Source organism: Acomys minous (genome assembly GCF_964271855.1).
Source record: "Acomys minous genome assembly, chromosome: 7".
Lineage (NCBI taxonomy): Eukaryota > Metazoa > Chordata > Mammalia > Rodentia > Muridae > Acomys > Acomys minous.
The window spans coordinates 109,032,368-109,045,482 of NC_140488.1; the positions used below are offsets into that span (position 1 = coordinate 109,032,368).

Genomic DNA, 13,115 nt, shown 5'->3' on the forward strand with positions numbered 1-13,115 from the left:
ACTCTGTTTTCTACAACTTATAAATAGAAAGGAATGCACGGTTGGTGATGGAACCCAGGACCTTACACCCGCTAATCAAATGCTGTGCCACTAAGGCACAAAGTCGCAATCATTTCCCGTTTCATATCCGGACGGGAACTCACTAAGTTGCCCACACTCTGCTGCCTTCAAAGCAGCTGTGATTTCAGAGCTGAGGAGTGGCGTTTACAGAACAGTGGCAGGCGAAACTGGAAACATAGGTTTTGTGTCATCCTGCATTACATAATGACACTGACTCTATTTTAACCCCTTCAACACTGCTTTTTAGCAGGATACGGCAGGAGACGTGGAACTTTCTTCTTGTTTATGGATGTCTCCTGGGTATAAATTCCTAGGCACTTGTTACATGTCAGTTACTTGTAAAGATGCCTTGTAAACCACAAATGATTCTAGTGACTGTTAAGACTGCTTCTGATAGCCTAGCTACACACTTCATTCTTCTGTTTTACCTCTTTTCTACGGGAGGAAGATACGAGGAAAACCATTTTCCCCCTAGGAACTTGGGAGGGTCTGGCAGTCTCAGGCAGGGAAGATGTCCTGTAACAACCACTGTGATGATTCCTTTGGCCTTTCTCAGAGCAGGAAGCCAGGGGTTCTGGGAGAAGAAGGAAAGTAGGGAGCCACAAGGTGGGGCTTAGCTATATCTTTGTAAGCCTAAGCCATCCATTTATTGATTGATTTTGAAATATTTAGTTTTATTTGTGTCTGCGTGCTTGTTCTGCGCATGTGTCTGTGCCCTCATGCACGTCTGTGTGCACACACACATGCACGCATGTAAGGGTGCCCCTAGAGGCCAAAAGAGTACATCAGAGGCCCTTGAACAGGAGTAACAGGCAGTTGTGAGCCACTTGACACAGATGCTGAGAACAGAAGTTTGGTCCCTGGAAGAGCAACAAAACAAACCAACCAAACAAACAAACAAAAAACCAAACCACTCTTACCCAGTGAGCCACCTCTCCAGCAGCTCCTGAAAACTGGTATTATTGATTGGCCTGTATGAACATCAGAGAAGGTTTCTGTAAACTAGCCTATGAAGTATCCGTACACACCCACAATCCCAGCACTTGAGAGTCAGAAACAGGAGGGTTTCGAGTTTGGGTTCAACCAAGGCTATATTAAAGACCCTGTCTTGAAACAATGACAAACATCTCCAGATTTCTGAAAACCCGTTTCTAAGCATGCTGGGCCTCATGAAAAAGTTTAGAACATTAAAAACCCATTTGATGATGCTGATATCATCAGATTTGTGTCTCATCTTTCTTCAGATCTACTTCTACTGGCTGTGCAGGGACACACATGCCTTTGAGTGGTTTGCAGACCTGTTGCAGCTGCTGGAGACCCAGATGCAGGAAAGGAACAATGCCGACTTCCTCAGCTACAACATCTACCTTACTGGCTGGGATGAGTCACAGGTGAGGACGAGAATTCAGTTCTCAGGCCCTTGTGTGTCCAGAGTGTGCTGGCTTCCTTTTACTTATCGGTATGTTCCATACACTACTTCTCTGTTGCCCTCCCCTGCCCCGTCCCCGAGCCCCAGCCAAGGATTCCAGTGACTCAGCTTGCTCACACTCACCATAAGATAGTTAGACCAGTCAGATTCCAAACTAAGGGGCCTGTGTTGGTTTTAGAACACTGTTTTCACCAAGGAGCTGGAATCTCAAAGCAGATGGGGAGGAAACTCTAACCCCCTCTCTTGTACATATTCTTTAGTGTATGTTACCTATGTTTTATGATGTTGTCAATAAATTTATACTCAGTCATCTCTCCATATACTTGAGGTTCAGCATCTGTATATTTCATCAACCTAATCAAAATATTTGAGGGAAAAGTCACCATACTGAACATACATTTTTTTCTTGTCATTGCTCCCTAAACAATACAGTATAAGAACTACATAGGGTTTACGTTGTCTGAGGTGTCATAAATAATCTAGATATGATTTAAAGTATGTTAGCGACGAGCATTTATGGATTTGGGTATCAAAGGATTGGGGTCCTACAACTATGCCTTTGCAGAGACTGAATTCTGTTCCAGCATTGTTTTTAGTGTTTATATAGATTGTCTAATTTTATGTTCTCAGCAACCCTATGATAAAGTAACTATTATTATTATCTACATTTTATTGATAAAGAGTCAAAAAGCCTAGAATTTGTTAGGTTATTTGCATAAAGTCACCTAACAAGTAACTGGCAGAGTCCAAATATTCCAGAGCTGGCATTCAGCTATTCCCAGCAGTTTGTGAATATTAATAACAAATAAATCAACATATGTATGATGAAGAAAATGGAATATATTATGTATACATATATGTATGTGAATATGTGTCATGGAAAATATTTGGAGACTACTAAAATAAAATGAGTCAGTTGTCTTCAACTGAATGCAATAGAGTCTCCCAACAGGGAGAGGTAGCGATATAAGCATCTTTTAATTGACAAGGATAAGAAATACTATACGCAGCTGCATTTGGGCCTGTAAGAGTTTGAAATGCCAGTCTGGGAGGAGAGTCTTAATTGATTAAACATTTAGATCAGACTTGCCTATAGGCATATCTGTGGGGCATTGTCTTAGTTGCTAACTGAGGTGGGAAGATGCAGCCCATGGTGGGTGGTACCATTCTTTGGGCAGGGGGCCCTGGACTATATAAGACAGGAGAATGCTGGGTAGAAACCAACAACAAGCAGCATGGGTGCATTGCTTTCTTCCTCCTCTTGCCTGTGGATATGGCCAGCTGTTTCAGGTCCTTGCCATCCTGACTTCTCCACAGTGATGGCCTGTAATCTGTAGTTGTGAGCCAGAGAAAGCCTTTCTTTCCTAAGGAGATTTTTATCATGATACCTTGTGACATGGACAGAAAGGAAACTAGGACAGATTCCCTGCAGTACAAGCTTGCCTCTCTTAGAGGGCATTATGGTCTTTGGGGGCAAAAGCAGAACTTCACTCTTTTGAGTCAACCAGTGAGGAAGTAGTTAACTATAATATTATTTGATTTAGCCTTGCAGTCAGCTAAAACTTGCTCTATGACCTCAAGGCTAGGCTGTCTAAGACAGGAAGGAATAATGACTAACTGCCCTTATTATCATCAGTTTACCTTTTAGCTTTGTTAGTTTAGGACCAGGAAAGAAGAGCTATTTGTGCTACTGTCCTCAGTTTCCCTTTGGCTCTATAGGAGTTCAAAGCCCCGAGTCACAAGCAGCTGTAGGTCTAGATCACATACTGAAAGGCTGGAGCCAATTTCTTTTGGATCCAGCAATGGAAAGTCAATGCAGGAAAATGAGTTACAAGCAGCTGGCCGATTTCCCATTGTACCATTTGAAATCCATCTCCTTTTAATTTTTCTAATCCCCTGCCTATACTAAATGGCCCAGCAGTGAAGGTCTGTAGGATTCAGGGGATAGCTATTCTTCTCATTTTGTTATCTCATCTTTGTTTGTGTTATATTTCCTTTCCCTTTGACATTTGGCTGGCCTTATTTGGATTGCAGAAGAGGATTTTTCTCCTTAATGCAGGGGAGCCTTGCTTCAAAGAGTGTCTCATAAGGAACTGACTTATTGATATCCATATAGCTAGTATAGAAGACCCTTTTATTCCCCTTCTTCCTGAATAGCACCCCATCATTGTAACGTGTGTGTGTGTGTGTGTGTGTGTGTGTGTGTGTGTAATAAGTGGTAAGAGCTTGATTTGTGAAATATGTATGTTACACTATGCTTCTTTTTCTCTGAATGTATATCCTTTGCTACAGGCCAATCACTTTGCTGTACACCACGATGAGGAGAAAGATGTGATCACAGGCCTAAAACAAAAGACTCTGTATGGACGGCCCAACTGGGACAACGAGTTCAAGACAATTGCAAGTGAACACCCTAAGTAAGTGGTCCTCCACTAATGTGTTCTTGAAGCTTATGATCTGCCTAAAGTAGCAGCTCCTGACCTCTGGCTGCACTTTGTAGCCTAAAAGTTAGCAGTAGCCTTTCCATAATACTCTAATTGGGTTGAATTCCTGCCAAACAAATGTTTGATATCTCTGACTTCAAGAACCAATCTTTAAATCACAGCAAACTTATATGGAGAGTAATTCTCTCAGTGTCCTACCCCAAGATTCACCATGGCATTTCTTTTCTTTACTTGTCCAAATTTCACTAGTGTGTCTATTTATTTTAAATAGTGAGTACAGCTTATGCCTACTGTTAAAAATGTTATACCTTCACTTTCAGTTCAAGTGTCTAAGGCTAAAGTCATAAGTTGACAGATATGTTTCTTTCTATGTATTGCTACTACAGTTTTAGCCATCATGAAACCTTGAGGAAATTCCTGTCTCTTAGAACACATGAAAAACGCAAGAGCTTACCATGAATATATATTTTCGAATAGATGTGGCATACACTTTGACCTGCTATTGCAACATGATGTTATGATCTACAAATGTGTTGGGTTGCCTACATAGCAATGCATGTGGCCCATTGGCCCCAGGTTTGATGTGCCTGCTTTACTGAACCATTGCATTCTACACTTTGATGAGCACATAAATTACCTTGCTTTGTTTTTACATATAGACTCTGACTTATTAGGCCTGAAGTTGGGCCCAGGAACCTGTATTATTAAAGACATGTGGCACAGGACCACATTTTGAAAAGCAAGGCTTTCAACTGTAAGATTTTCAAGGGATGAAGCTGCTGTCAGAGTTGGGACATCCAATGAGGGTTTGTTACTGATTTCAAAAATCAGTTGATTGGGGGTGGGGCAAGTAGAGTCCTACAGGAAAGTACACTGAAACTTTGCATATTAGCCAAGATATCTTTGTGGTAGAAATGTCCAAAAATTCTGCTTGGCTCTTGGTTTCCAGAGATATCAACTACTTTTGATTTTCCCTGTAGTCAGAGTCTAGCCTGCTCCTTGTAGTAATTTAAACATTTTTGTCATTTGTGGACAAATAGGAATGGGGGGGAGCTCTACTTAATAGGAAATTTACCCACCTACTTTGCTGCCCAACTCATGCCAAAACCTGAAACTTTCTTTTCTTTCTCCAAAGCACCAGAATAGGAGTTTTCCTGTGTGGCCCCGAAGCCCTGGCTGAAACCCTCAGTAAACAGAGCATCTCCAACTCTGAGTCTGGCCCACGTGGAGTACACTTCATTTTCAACAAGGAAAACTTCTAACCCTGCTCTTTCACGAGGAAACCAGTGTATGCTGCCAAACACCCCAATAGTGATGGTTGATTTATGAGTTCCATCCTCTGAGGAAAAGAGGAAGAAAGGAAACCATAATGACACAGCCCCCTCCCTAAAAAACTCCCCAAAGATTGTTTGCTAGTCACAGCTCACATTTGCATGGAGCGTCATGGCTTTCAGAGCACTTTTTACACACATTGTTATGTTGCATTATTTCATATTTCCCTCTGCCATGCTAGAAGAGGGTAAGGCAAAAGAGTTTTCTGGGACTTGTTTTAGGATAAACAGTAGGAGCTCAAATACTTTCAGCACATTCCCTCAGATTCAAAAATTGAAACCAGATCTATGCCAGATCTGACTCCAAGTGTGGTAATCTTTCTACATTTCATACCAATTTGGGTCAGGAATCAGTTTTTATACCTTCCCCCAACAAGAAAGCAGAACAAAGAGCAGCTTTTCATTCTTCATCATTAGCATTTGCATCCTGCTAAGAGAGACTTACAGGAGATAATGATGCTGATGGAGACTTAATACTTCCTAGTGACCCTATTAACATAGACGTAGATTCCAGTTTACCAGCACAACAGCCTAAATGGATCAGAAATTATTCTTACTAAGGAATATTAGACTGACTGGAGTGAAGGTAGTGCTCTGCATTTAGCATGGAATTTGGCATAACGGGTGTTCAAGGTCAGTTTATTGAATGAGTGAATAAGTGAATGCAAACATTTAGAACTATGTCAGAGTGGAATTAATTTAAGGTCAGAGACAATATTACTCCTCTGTTACTTTTATAGACCAGAGGATCCTGATTTCTCTGGGAATAGAGAGAAAGATAAAAACCAGTAGGCTGGCCAGGCCTAGTGTATTTGTCTCATTGTTACCTTGAGGCAGGAGGGATAAATTCAGAGACCTGTCCTCCTATGATGACGCTGGCTAGCATTTCTAGTTCCAGTCTGTAAGCTGGTAAAGAAAAATACATTCATTTACTGGCAGAAATGGTCTGCCTCAGCCCACTCTTGTGAATTTTGAACTGAATGCTAGCAAATGTGTATCTGAAAAGACATAGCCTGCTTAGAACCCATTTCTTCTTTTGCTTAAATACCTACACAAATAGGTCTAATGTATATAGATAATAACTTGGTTTTAATCACAGCATTTTCATCACTACCATTATCAGCATCACCATCTTCCTGAAACATAAACCCCCGAAACTGTAATCCCCAAATAACTGAGTAGATAGTGAAATCACACCCAATATCTATGAGTATCCAGAAGTGCAAGGCAGAGTCTAAATCTCTGCTAGAGCAGTCACAAGTTCTTTTTTTAAAAAAAACAAAAAACAAAAACTCCTGGTTTTGGGGAACTAAAAGCAGCTCTGATTGCCCCACCACCAGGGACACAAATATTTATAACTATTCAGCGTTGGTAATGAGGAAGGAAGAGTAGAGGGAAGGGCAGAAGCCTCATTGGAGAGATAATGCGGGGACAACAGGAGAGAAAAGGAAGTACAACCAACATTCAAAAGGGAAAGGTTCTCACTGTGGTCATATTTCGCCCTCCATTTCAGTCTCCCATACTGCTGCTAACATCTGTCGAGCACTGAAGCTCGGTTCTACCAAATAAGGCCTTCCTAGATGCACACATGGCACCACGAGAAGTCTTGCCCTTGGAGAAAGGTCCAGATCCTTTGTGTTGCACCCTAGGTATTATTATGTTCAACATACATTTGTTTAGTATAATGACCATGAGGCAGATGCTGTATGGATAGTTTTAATTATTTGCAGCAAAGTTTGAGCTGGAGGGAGACCTCTGTTACATGGACTCTGAACATGCCTTTTAAACAAAAGCGGGATTAAGTAATAAGTCAGTGTTCCTCCGGTTTTCTTTTTTTTTTTCCCTTTCCTTTATTCTTCTCTCACAGGATACATTCCGACTACAGCCTCCCACTTCCCTTTGCCCAGTCCCCCCCCCCGTTCTCCCCCCCCCCCCCGCCCCCTGCACACCTCCTCTCCCCAAGATCCACTGTTCCTCTGTTTGCCTTCAGAAAGGAGCAGGCCTCCCAGTGATTTCAGCTGAACACAGCATAACAGGATGAAATACGACCAGGCACAAACCCTCAAATCAAGGCTGGATGGAGGCAACCCAGTAAGAGGAAAAGGGTCCCACGAGCAGGCTATAGTTGATCAAACAGAGATCTCCCCTGTGTTCTTCTGGTTATGAGATGGACAATGAGTGCAAATGTGCTGCTTGTTTGAGAACTCCCTCCTTTTGACCCCCAGGCCCCCAGCTCCCAGCCTCTAACTCTCAGCCACTAGCTGTCATCACAGCTCTTTCAGCGCTTAGCTCTTAGAATTTAGTAACAGACATTGAGATCTGTATTTAGTAGCAAATATAAAATGAGGCTATAAAAGATCTGCTTAGTTTTTCCTGCTTTTGCAATATTGTGTTTATGGAATGTGAATACTTGCAGCCATTGTTTATGAGTAGTTTGGGGGAGAAGGTGATCTGGAGATAACTTTTAGAAGTAACTATTAAAGCTTGCTTAGATGCTGATCAGTGAGCTTTTCCTGTGTCTTTGTTATTGAACTTGGTTTTAAAGGGTGAATCCAAACAGCAGAGATCCTGTCTTTTTCCAAGAAGGCTGTTCTAAGTGAGTCCATCAGTTACAGCCCTGCCTGTCTAAGTAATGCATGGGGCTGTGAATGTATGCTTCAGGGCTGATCTGTTGTTATTGTGGGTGGAAAGAACATCACTTAAGGCAAACGAGAATAATAGAAATAGCAAACTCTTAGTGATCGCCTACTACTAACTATGTCAAACATTTCGCATACACCTCAGGTACTCCCCTCCGCAATATCACAGCACCATTTTAATCTTCATTTTGTTGATATGAAATCTATCCAAGGAAAGATAATTGATAAACAAAGGTCACACAGATGTTAACATTAAATCCACATTTTCTAGCAATAGGGTCTATGTTCTTCCCACTGGCATGTCAAACAAGGTCCATGGAACCAAAATACGCACTGAGAATGGTTGAGTGGTGATGGCAGTAGAGACCAAGTATTTTAGTATGTTAGTGAAAATAGGATCCATGTTGATCCAATTTTTCATTTTTAAATTAAAATAAAATAGGATGCTGGAGGGAGAAAAGAGACAGTATGAGTGATGTAATTTTATTTAAAATATATAAAATATAAGAATATATTTTAAAAAGAAGTGAATAGCCAGATGTTCTGATGCACACATGTAATCAAGCCCTCAAGAGGCTAAGTCAGAATTATGAATTCATTCGCCAGGCTGGCCTACATATCCAGACTGTTTTACCCCCTCCCCCACAAACAGAGAAAGAGTTACTTTCCTTGAAGAAAAGAAAGATCGAATGACTCAATTTAAATATATATATTTTTATTTTATTATAAACATTTATGTCTTTCAGAGAATGGCCAGTGTGTGTTTGGGATGGGAGCGGGGGGGGGGGGGGGGGGAGGCGGTGGTAGGGTGTGTGTGTAATAAGTTTTCTTGAGAAGGAAGTGAAATTATAAAATGACAGAATTTCTCAACTTGAAGTGCTGTTCTGCAGAACAACAACAACAACAGAAATGCTGACAGTGGTGAGACAGTCTGACCACTGGTAATTTCTAAAATGTGGAAAATTGATCAACCAGCCAAGCTTGGCTTGGGATTGTTTGAATGCTGTGTTGGTGAATGAGGACTTAGTCTACACAAACTGGTTGGCCCAGCTAATAATAACTGGGCCCTATATTAGCAATTACCAAGAAAGTATAATATCTCAAATTTTATTACAAAGAACTCAATCCTCAAGTTTTGTGGCTAAAGAGAAGTATTAGGAATGGCAGTGCACAAGGAGCTTCTATGAGCTAACTTGAGGGATTTTACCCTGGGAAATAACAACAAATAGAGATTGTGCTTGTCTGTTTTTTTTTGGAAAAAGTCCCAAACATTATATTCTGAAACTTGATTCTTTGGAGAAGATCACATAGTCAGCAAACCTGATTTATATTCAAACGTCAAGTTCAAAACATCTTCATAAGCCCGACAATAACATTCAAATATTAAATAATCACCTGGTCCTTTCCCATTGTTGGATAACTTGATTGTTAAGCATCACTTTCTTTCAGTTATGCAATTCCCACTTGTGTAACTATATAATTGCTAGCGAGAAAGCTAACCATCGCTCTTCAACATCAAGGTAGAAGAACAAAGCACCAATTTTCCCCAAAGCCTGTAGATCAAGGTCCAGCTATTATTGTGTTGGTTAGTAAGAAAAATTTTACCTAATCCTCTCTCATTCTTTATGGATTGTGTCTCTGTTGGATGAAAAGCATCATACTTGTCTATTGGCGTGGAAGTTAATCCATACCTGGTGTATAAAGGTCAGTAGGGCCGACTGATCTTCTTGTTTTTCAGTGATCAAATGGCTAAAACATCACACTCAGACATCTGTGCTGTCAACCCCCTGTTGCATTCATTACTAGGCACTCCATTCTGCTAGAGTACCTCTGGATTATCTGAAATCAAAGGCAACAGCAAGCTTGACCATGAACAAATCATAAAGGAAATTGTTGCAGGATATTTGATCACACTGCGATCCCCAAGATTGTGTACTGGAAAAACCTATTTCTATCTGTGGTGTGGCTTAGCCCTAGCACACACCTTTAATCCAAGAGTTTCCTATAAATAGGATTATATAAAGGTAATCATAGGTCAAGAGGCAGAACAAGCGTCCAGTTGACAGGGAGTGAACATAGGAAAAAGTACCATAGAGAGTGAGAGGAAGTCCAGAGGATGGATAGAGACATGTACAGGAAGTAGAAATGGGGGACATTCAGTCTGAAGAATTTTTAAGATAGTGTGGAGAAGAAGGAGCTTTTTCCTTCCTGGATGTAAGCTGAGCGGGGTGCTTTCTCTGCCTCTCTGAACTGTCAGGCTTTTACCCTAGCATCTGGCTCCTGAGCCATTATCGGTAAAATCGAACATTTGGGATTTTGTATTTATAGGATAACAGTTCCTAATCAAGTTTGGTGGTTTTGCTTTTATTGTTCGCTTTTTGAAACACTTCAACACTGGATGACAAATGAGGTTATAGATTTAGAAAAGACATCTTCAAATTGTCTTTTGTAAGGAAATGACAGCGGGAAACAACCATAGTGTACTGACATGAAAAGAAAGTGTACCTCAAAGATAGACTCTAGAAAAGAAGGTAACATAAGTAGAAAATAGAGTATATGATGATGTTAAAACAAAACAAAACAAAACAACCAGCATGTGGGCTTTGAAACCTTTTAGTAGATGGGTGTGTTTTTCCTCTGTAAAACATAATTAGCAAACTTTACTTCCTATTTAGTACACATGAAATGCATTAAAAAAAAACCCCTTTGCTTTCCATTTAAGGCTATTGTATATCAAAGGCTAGGAGATGAGGGTAAAAGACAAAAGTGAAACAGAAAGCAATGGTATCATTAACTAGAGAGAATGGTGAAGTATATTGGCTTTTAAAGAGGCGGATGCTTAGATTAATTGCAATTTATCCCCCACATTTCCATTTCTCTCTGTATTCATGTGATTTTCAATGTAACTTTGTACCCCTTTCCATCAGTAGGTGAAATAGTCCCTTTAAGCAGTGCACCTAGGCCGTTGAATCTATAGGTCTATAATGGCTGCAACACATGACTCAGCTCAAAATGAAAAGGTCCCAATAATGTAAATTTTCAAATTTTACAATTAATAGGCATATCATAGAAGACCTTATTGTGGATAAAGTGAAAGACAAAGTTACCAGCTATGATACTATATAATTAAAGGCTGAGTAAAGGAGGTGGGGGAGTGGCAAAAGTTGAGGGAATGAAATGATACATGTGGGGCTGAAGAGAGAGTTCAGTGCTTAATAGTGCTTATTACTCTGGCAGAGAACCTGGTTTCAGTCCCCAGCACAATGTCATACACACAAATCCTTCTGAAAGAAATATTTGGACTTCTGTGTATGTATGTGCCTGCCTGAGTTTATATGCACCACTGGACTGCCAGGTGCTCACAGAGGTAAGAGGGCACCAGACTTCCTCGAACCGGAGTTATAGGTTGTTGTGAATTATCTGATAGTGCGCTGGGACTGAAAAGATGGCTTAGTGGTTAGGAGCACTGGCTGCTCTTCCATAAGACCTGGGCTGGATTCCCAACATCCACATGGTGGCTCACAACTGTCTGTAACTCCAGTTCAAGGAGATCCAATGCCGTCTTCTGGCCTTTGAGGGTACCAGGCATGCATGTGCTTGTGCACGCAAAATGTCCATAGTTATAAAACAAAATAAGGGTATATAGTACCTGTGTATAAAGAGGCGACCATGGAAAATAATCTTTACTTCCCGACTCAATTTCTATTTAAGTCAGGATCTAACCACACTCTGGCATCAAAGTGTAAATGGGCAGGAGAAACAGGACTTGATGGATTGAAAAAAAAAAAGAGGGCAAAAAATTGGGTAGATTTGGGGGAATAGGGGAAGAGGACTGGAAATGGTCAAAATACATCATATGAAGTTCTCAAAAATATTTTTTTAAAAAAATCTCAATGCTTTGCAGCAACAGAAGTCATTTATGACCATTGCGTATTGACTGGGAGCAAGGAGCCTGTTGAACCCCTTGTGGACCCAGGCTGCCATCTTCCTGCTACTTGTATTAGCTAAGAACTTTATGTATTTCATCTAATTTAACTTTCAGAATGGCCAGTATCTCTGCTTTACAGACCAGGATGTTGAGGCAAACAGACATCAAACACTTTCTCTACTATCACACACCTAGGGCACGCTAAGAGTGAAATCCAGACTATATTTTCCCATAACCTTACCTTATGGCTTCATAGAAAAATGATGAAGAATTAATAAAAATGAATGCAAATGCTGGCTGGCTAGAAGCTGATCTCAAAATCTGACCTTAGGAGAAACACTGCTAATTTAAAGCTAAATTTTTAACTTAGTGATGGCATATAAATGCAAAACTAGGTCATGGTGTTAACTAGTTAAAAACTGAGAGTAACACACCTCTAATTTAGTAAATTAATTCAGTTGTCCAGGTGCTTAAAGCATCATCTTTCAAATACAATGTAGTGTATTTGGCTTTCAGGTCAAGGGTCACTGTAGGGCCTGGCAGAGGAAGAGAATGGGAGCAACTGAACTCTGCAGAAGCTGGGTAGAGATGAGCTTCCTGCAGTTCACATCATTGAGAGAACAGAGGCCCTGGGCAGCTAACAAAGAAAGACGGAGAAAAGCTTTTGTGTGTTGAGCCACTGAGAACTGAGGGTTGATTATTATCATGGCAGCATGACCTAGGCCAGGGCTGATTCGTAACATCAGCTTTTAGGGATGGCTCTTCTTGTCGAGCATTTTAGAGATAAGAAGGGTGGCATGGGGCTCATGAGGAAAAACTAACGTTCTCAGCAGGGCAAGGTGTTTGTGTGAAAGTTTATATCCTTTCCTTTCCCAGCTGTTAAAGGTTCCTGACCTTCCAATTTTGCCAGCGATCTCAATTTTCTTTGTAAGATGACATATTTTCAACATAAGAGAAGAACATTTCTTTGTTCTATCCTTTTAGGTTCACTGGTCAGACAGTTCTGAGGGACACAACACAGCCCATGGTGGCACGGAAGGTACAGTGATATGACTCAACTGTTTACACTTCAGAAGGCATAGAGTTATGAATCCTCTGCTTTTCTCTTTGAGCTCCTACAGTCATGGCTTACCTTGCTGTCCCTCAAATGTACTGGTTGATTCCACTCCTAGGTCTTTACATTTGTGGTCTCTCTGCTAGAAATAATTTTCTTTCACATCTTTGTCATTTACTTTATTAATCCTTCTCATTTCCTTCAGGTTTCATCTGAAATAGAAACGTTAT

The 13,115-nt window shown here is 40.7% G+C and overlaps 1 protein-coding gene across 2 annotated transcripts in view; it reads left to right on the plus strand.

Annotated features, from left to right (window-relative positions):
- Positions 1-7,763, plus strand: part of CYBB (cytochrome b-245 beta chain) — a 38,528-nt gene extending 30,765 nt beyond the window's left edge. The window contains exons 11-14 of one of the 2 annotated variants that reach the window (XM_084790343.1): positions 1,305-1,451; positions 3,782-3,906; positions 5,069-5,221; positions 7,255-7,763. In XM_084790343.1, coding sequence (XP_084646469.1) covers positions 1,305-1,451; positions 3,782-3,906; positions 5,069-5,195 — 399 coding nt within the window. In that variant the 3' untranslated portion in view covers positions 5,196-5,221; positions 7,255-7,763. Of the gene's footprint in view, positions 1-1,304; positions 1,452-3,781; positions 3,907-5,068 lie in introns of both variants that reach the window. The other variant, XM_084790342.1, reaches the window with a different exon arrangement.
- Positions 7,764-13,115: the final 5,352 nt, after the last annotated feature.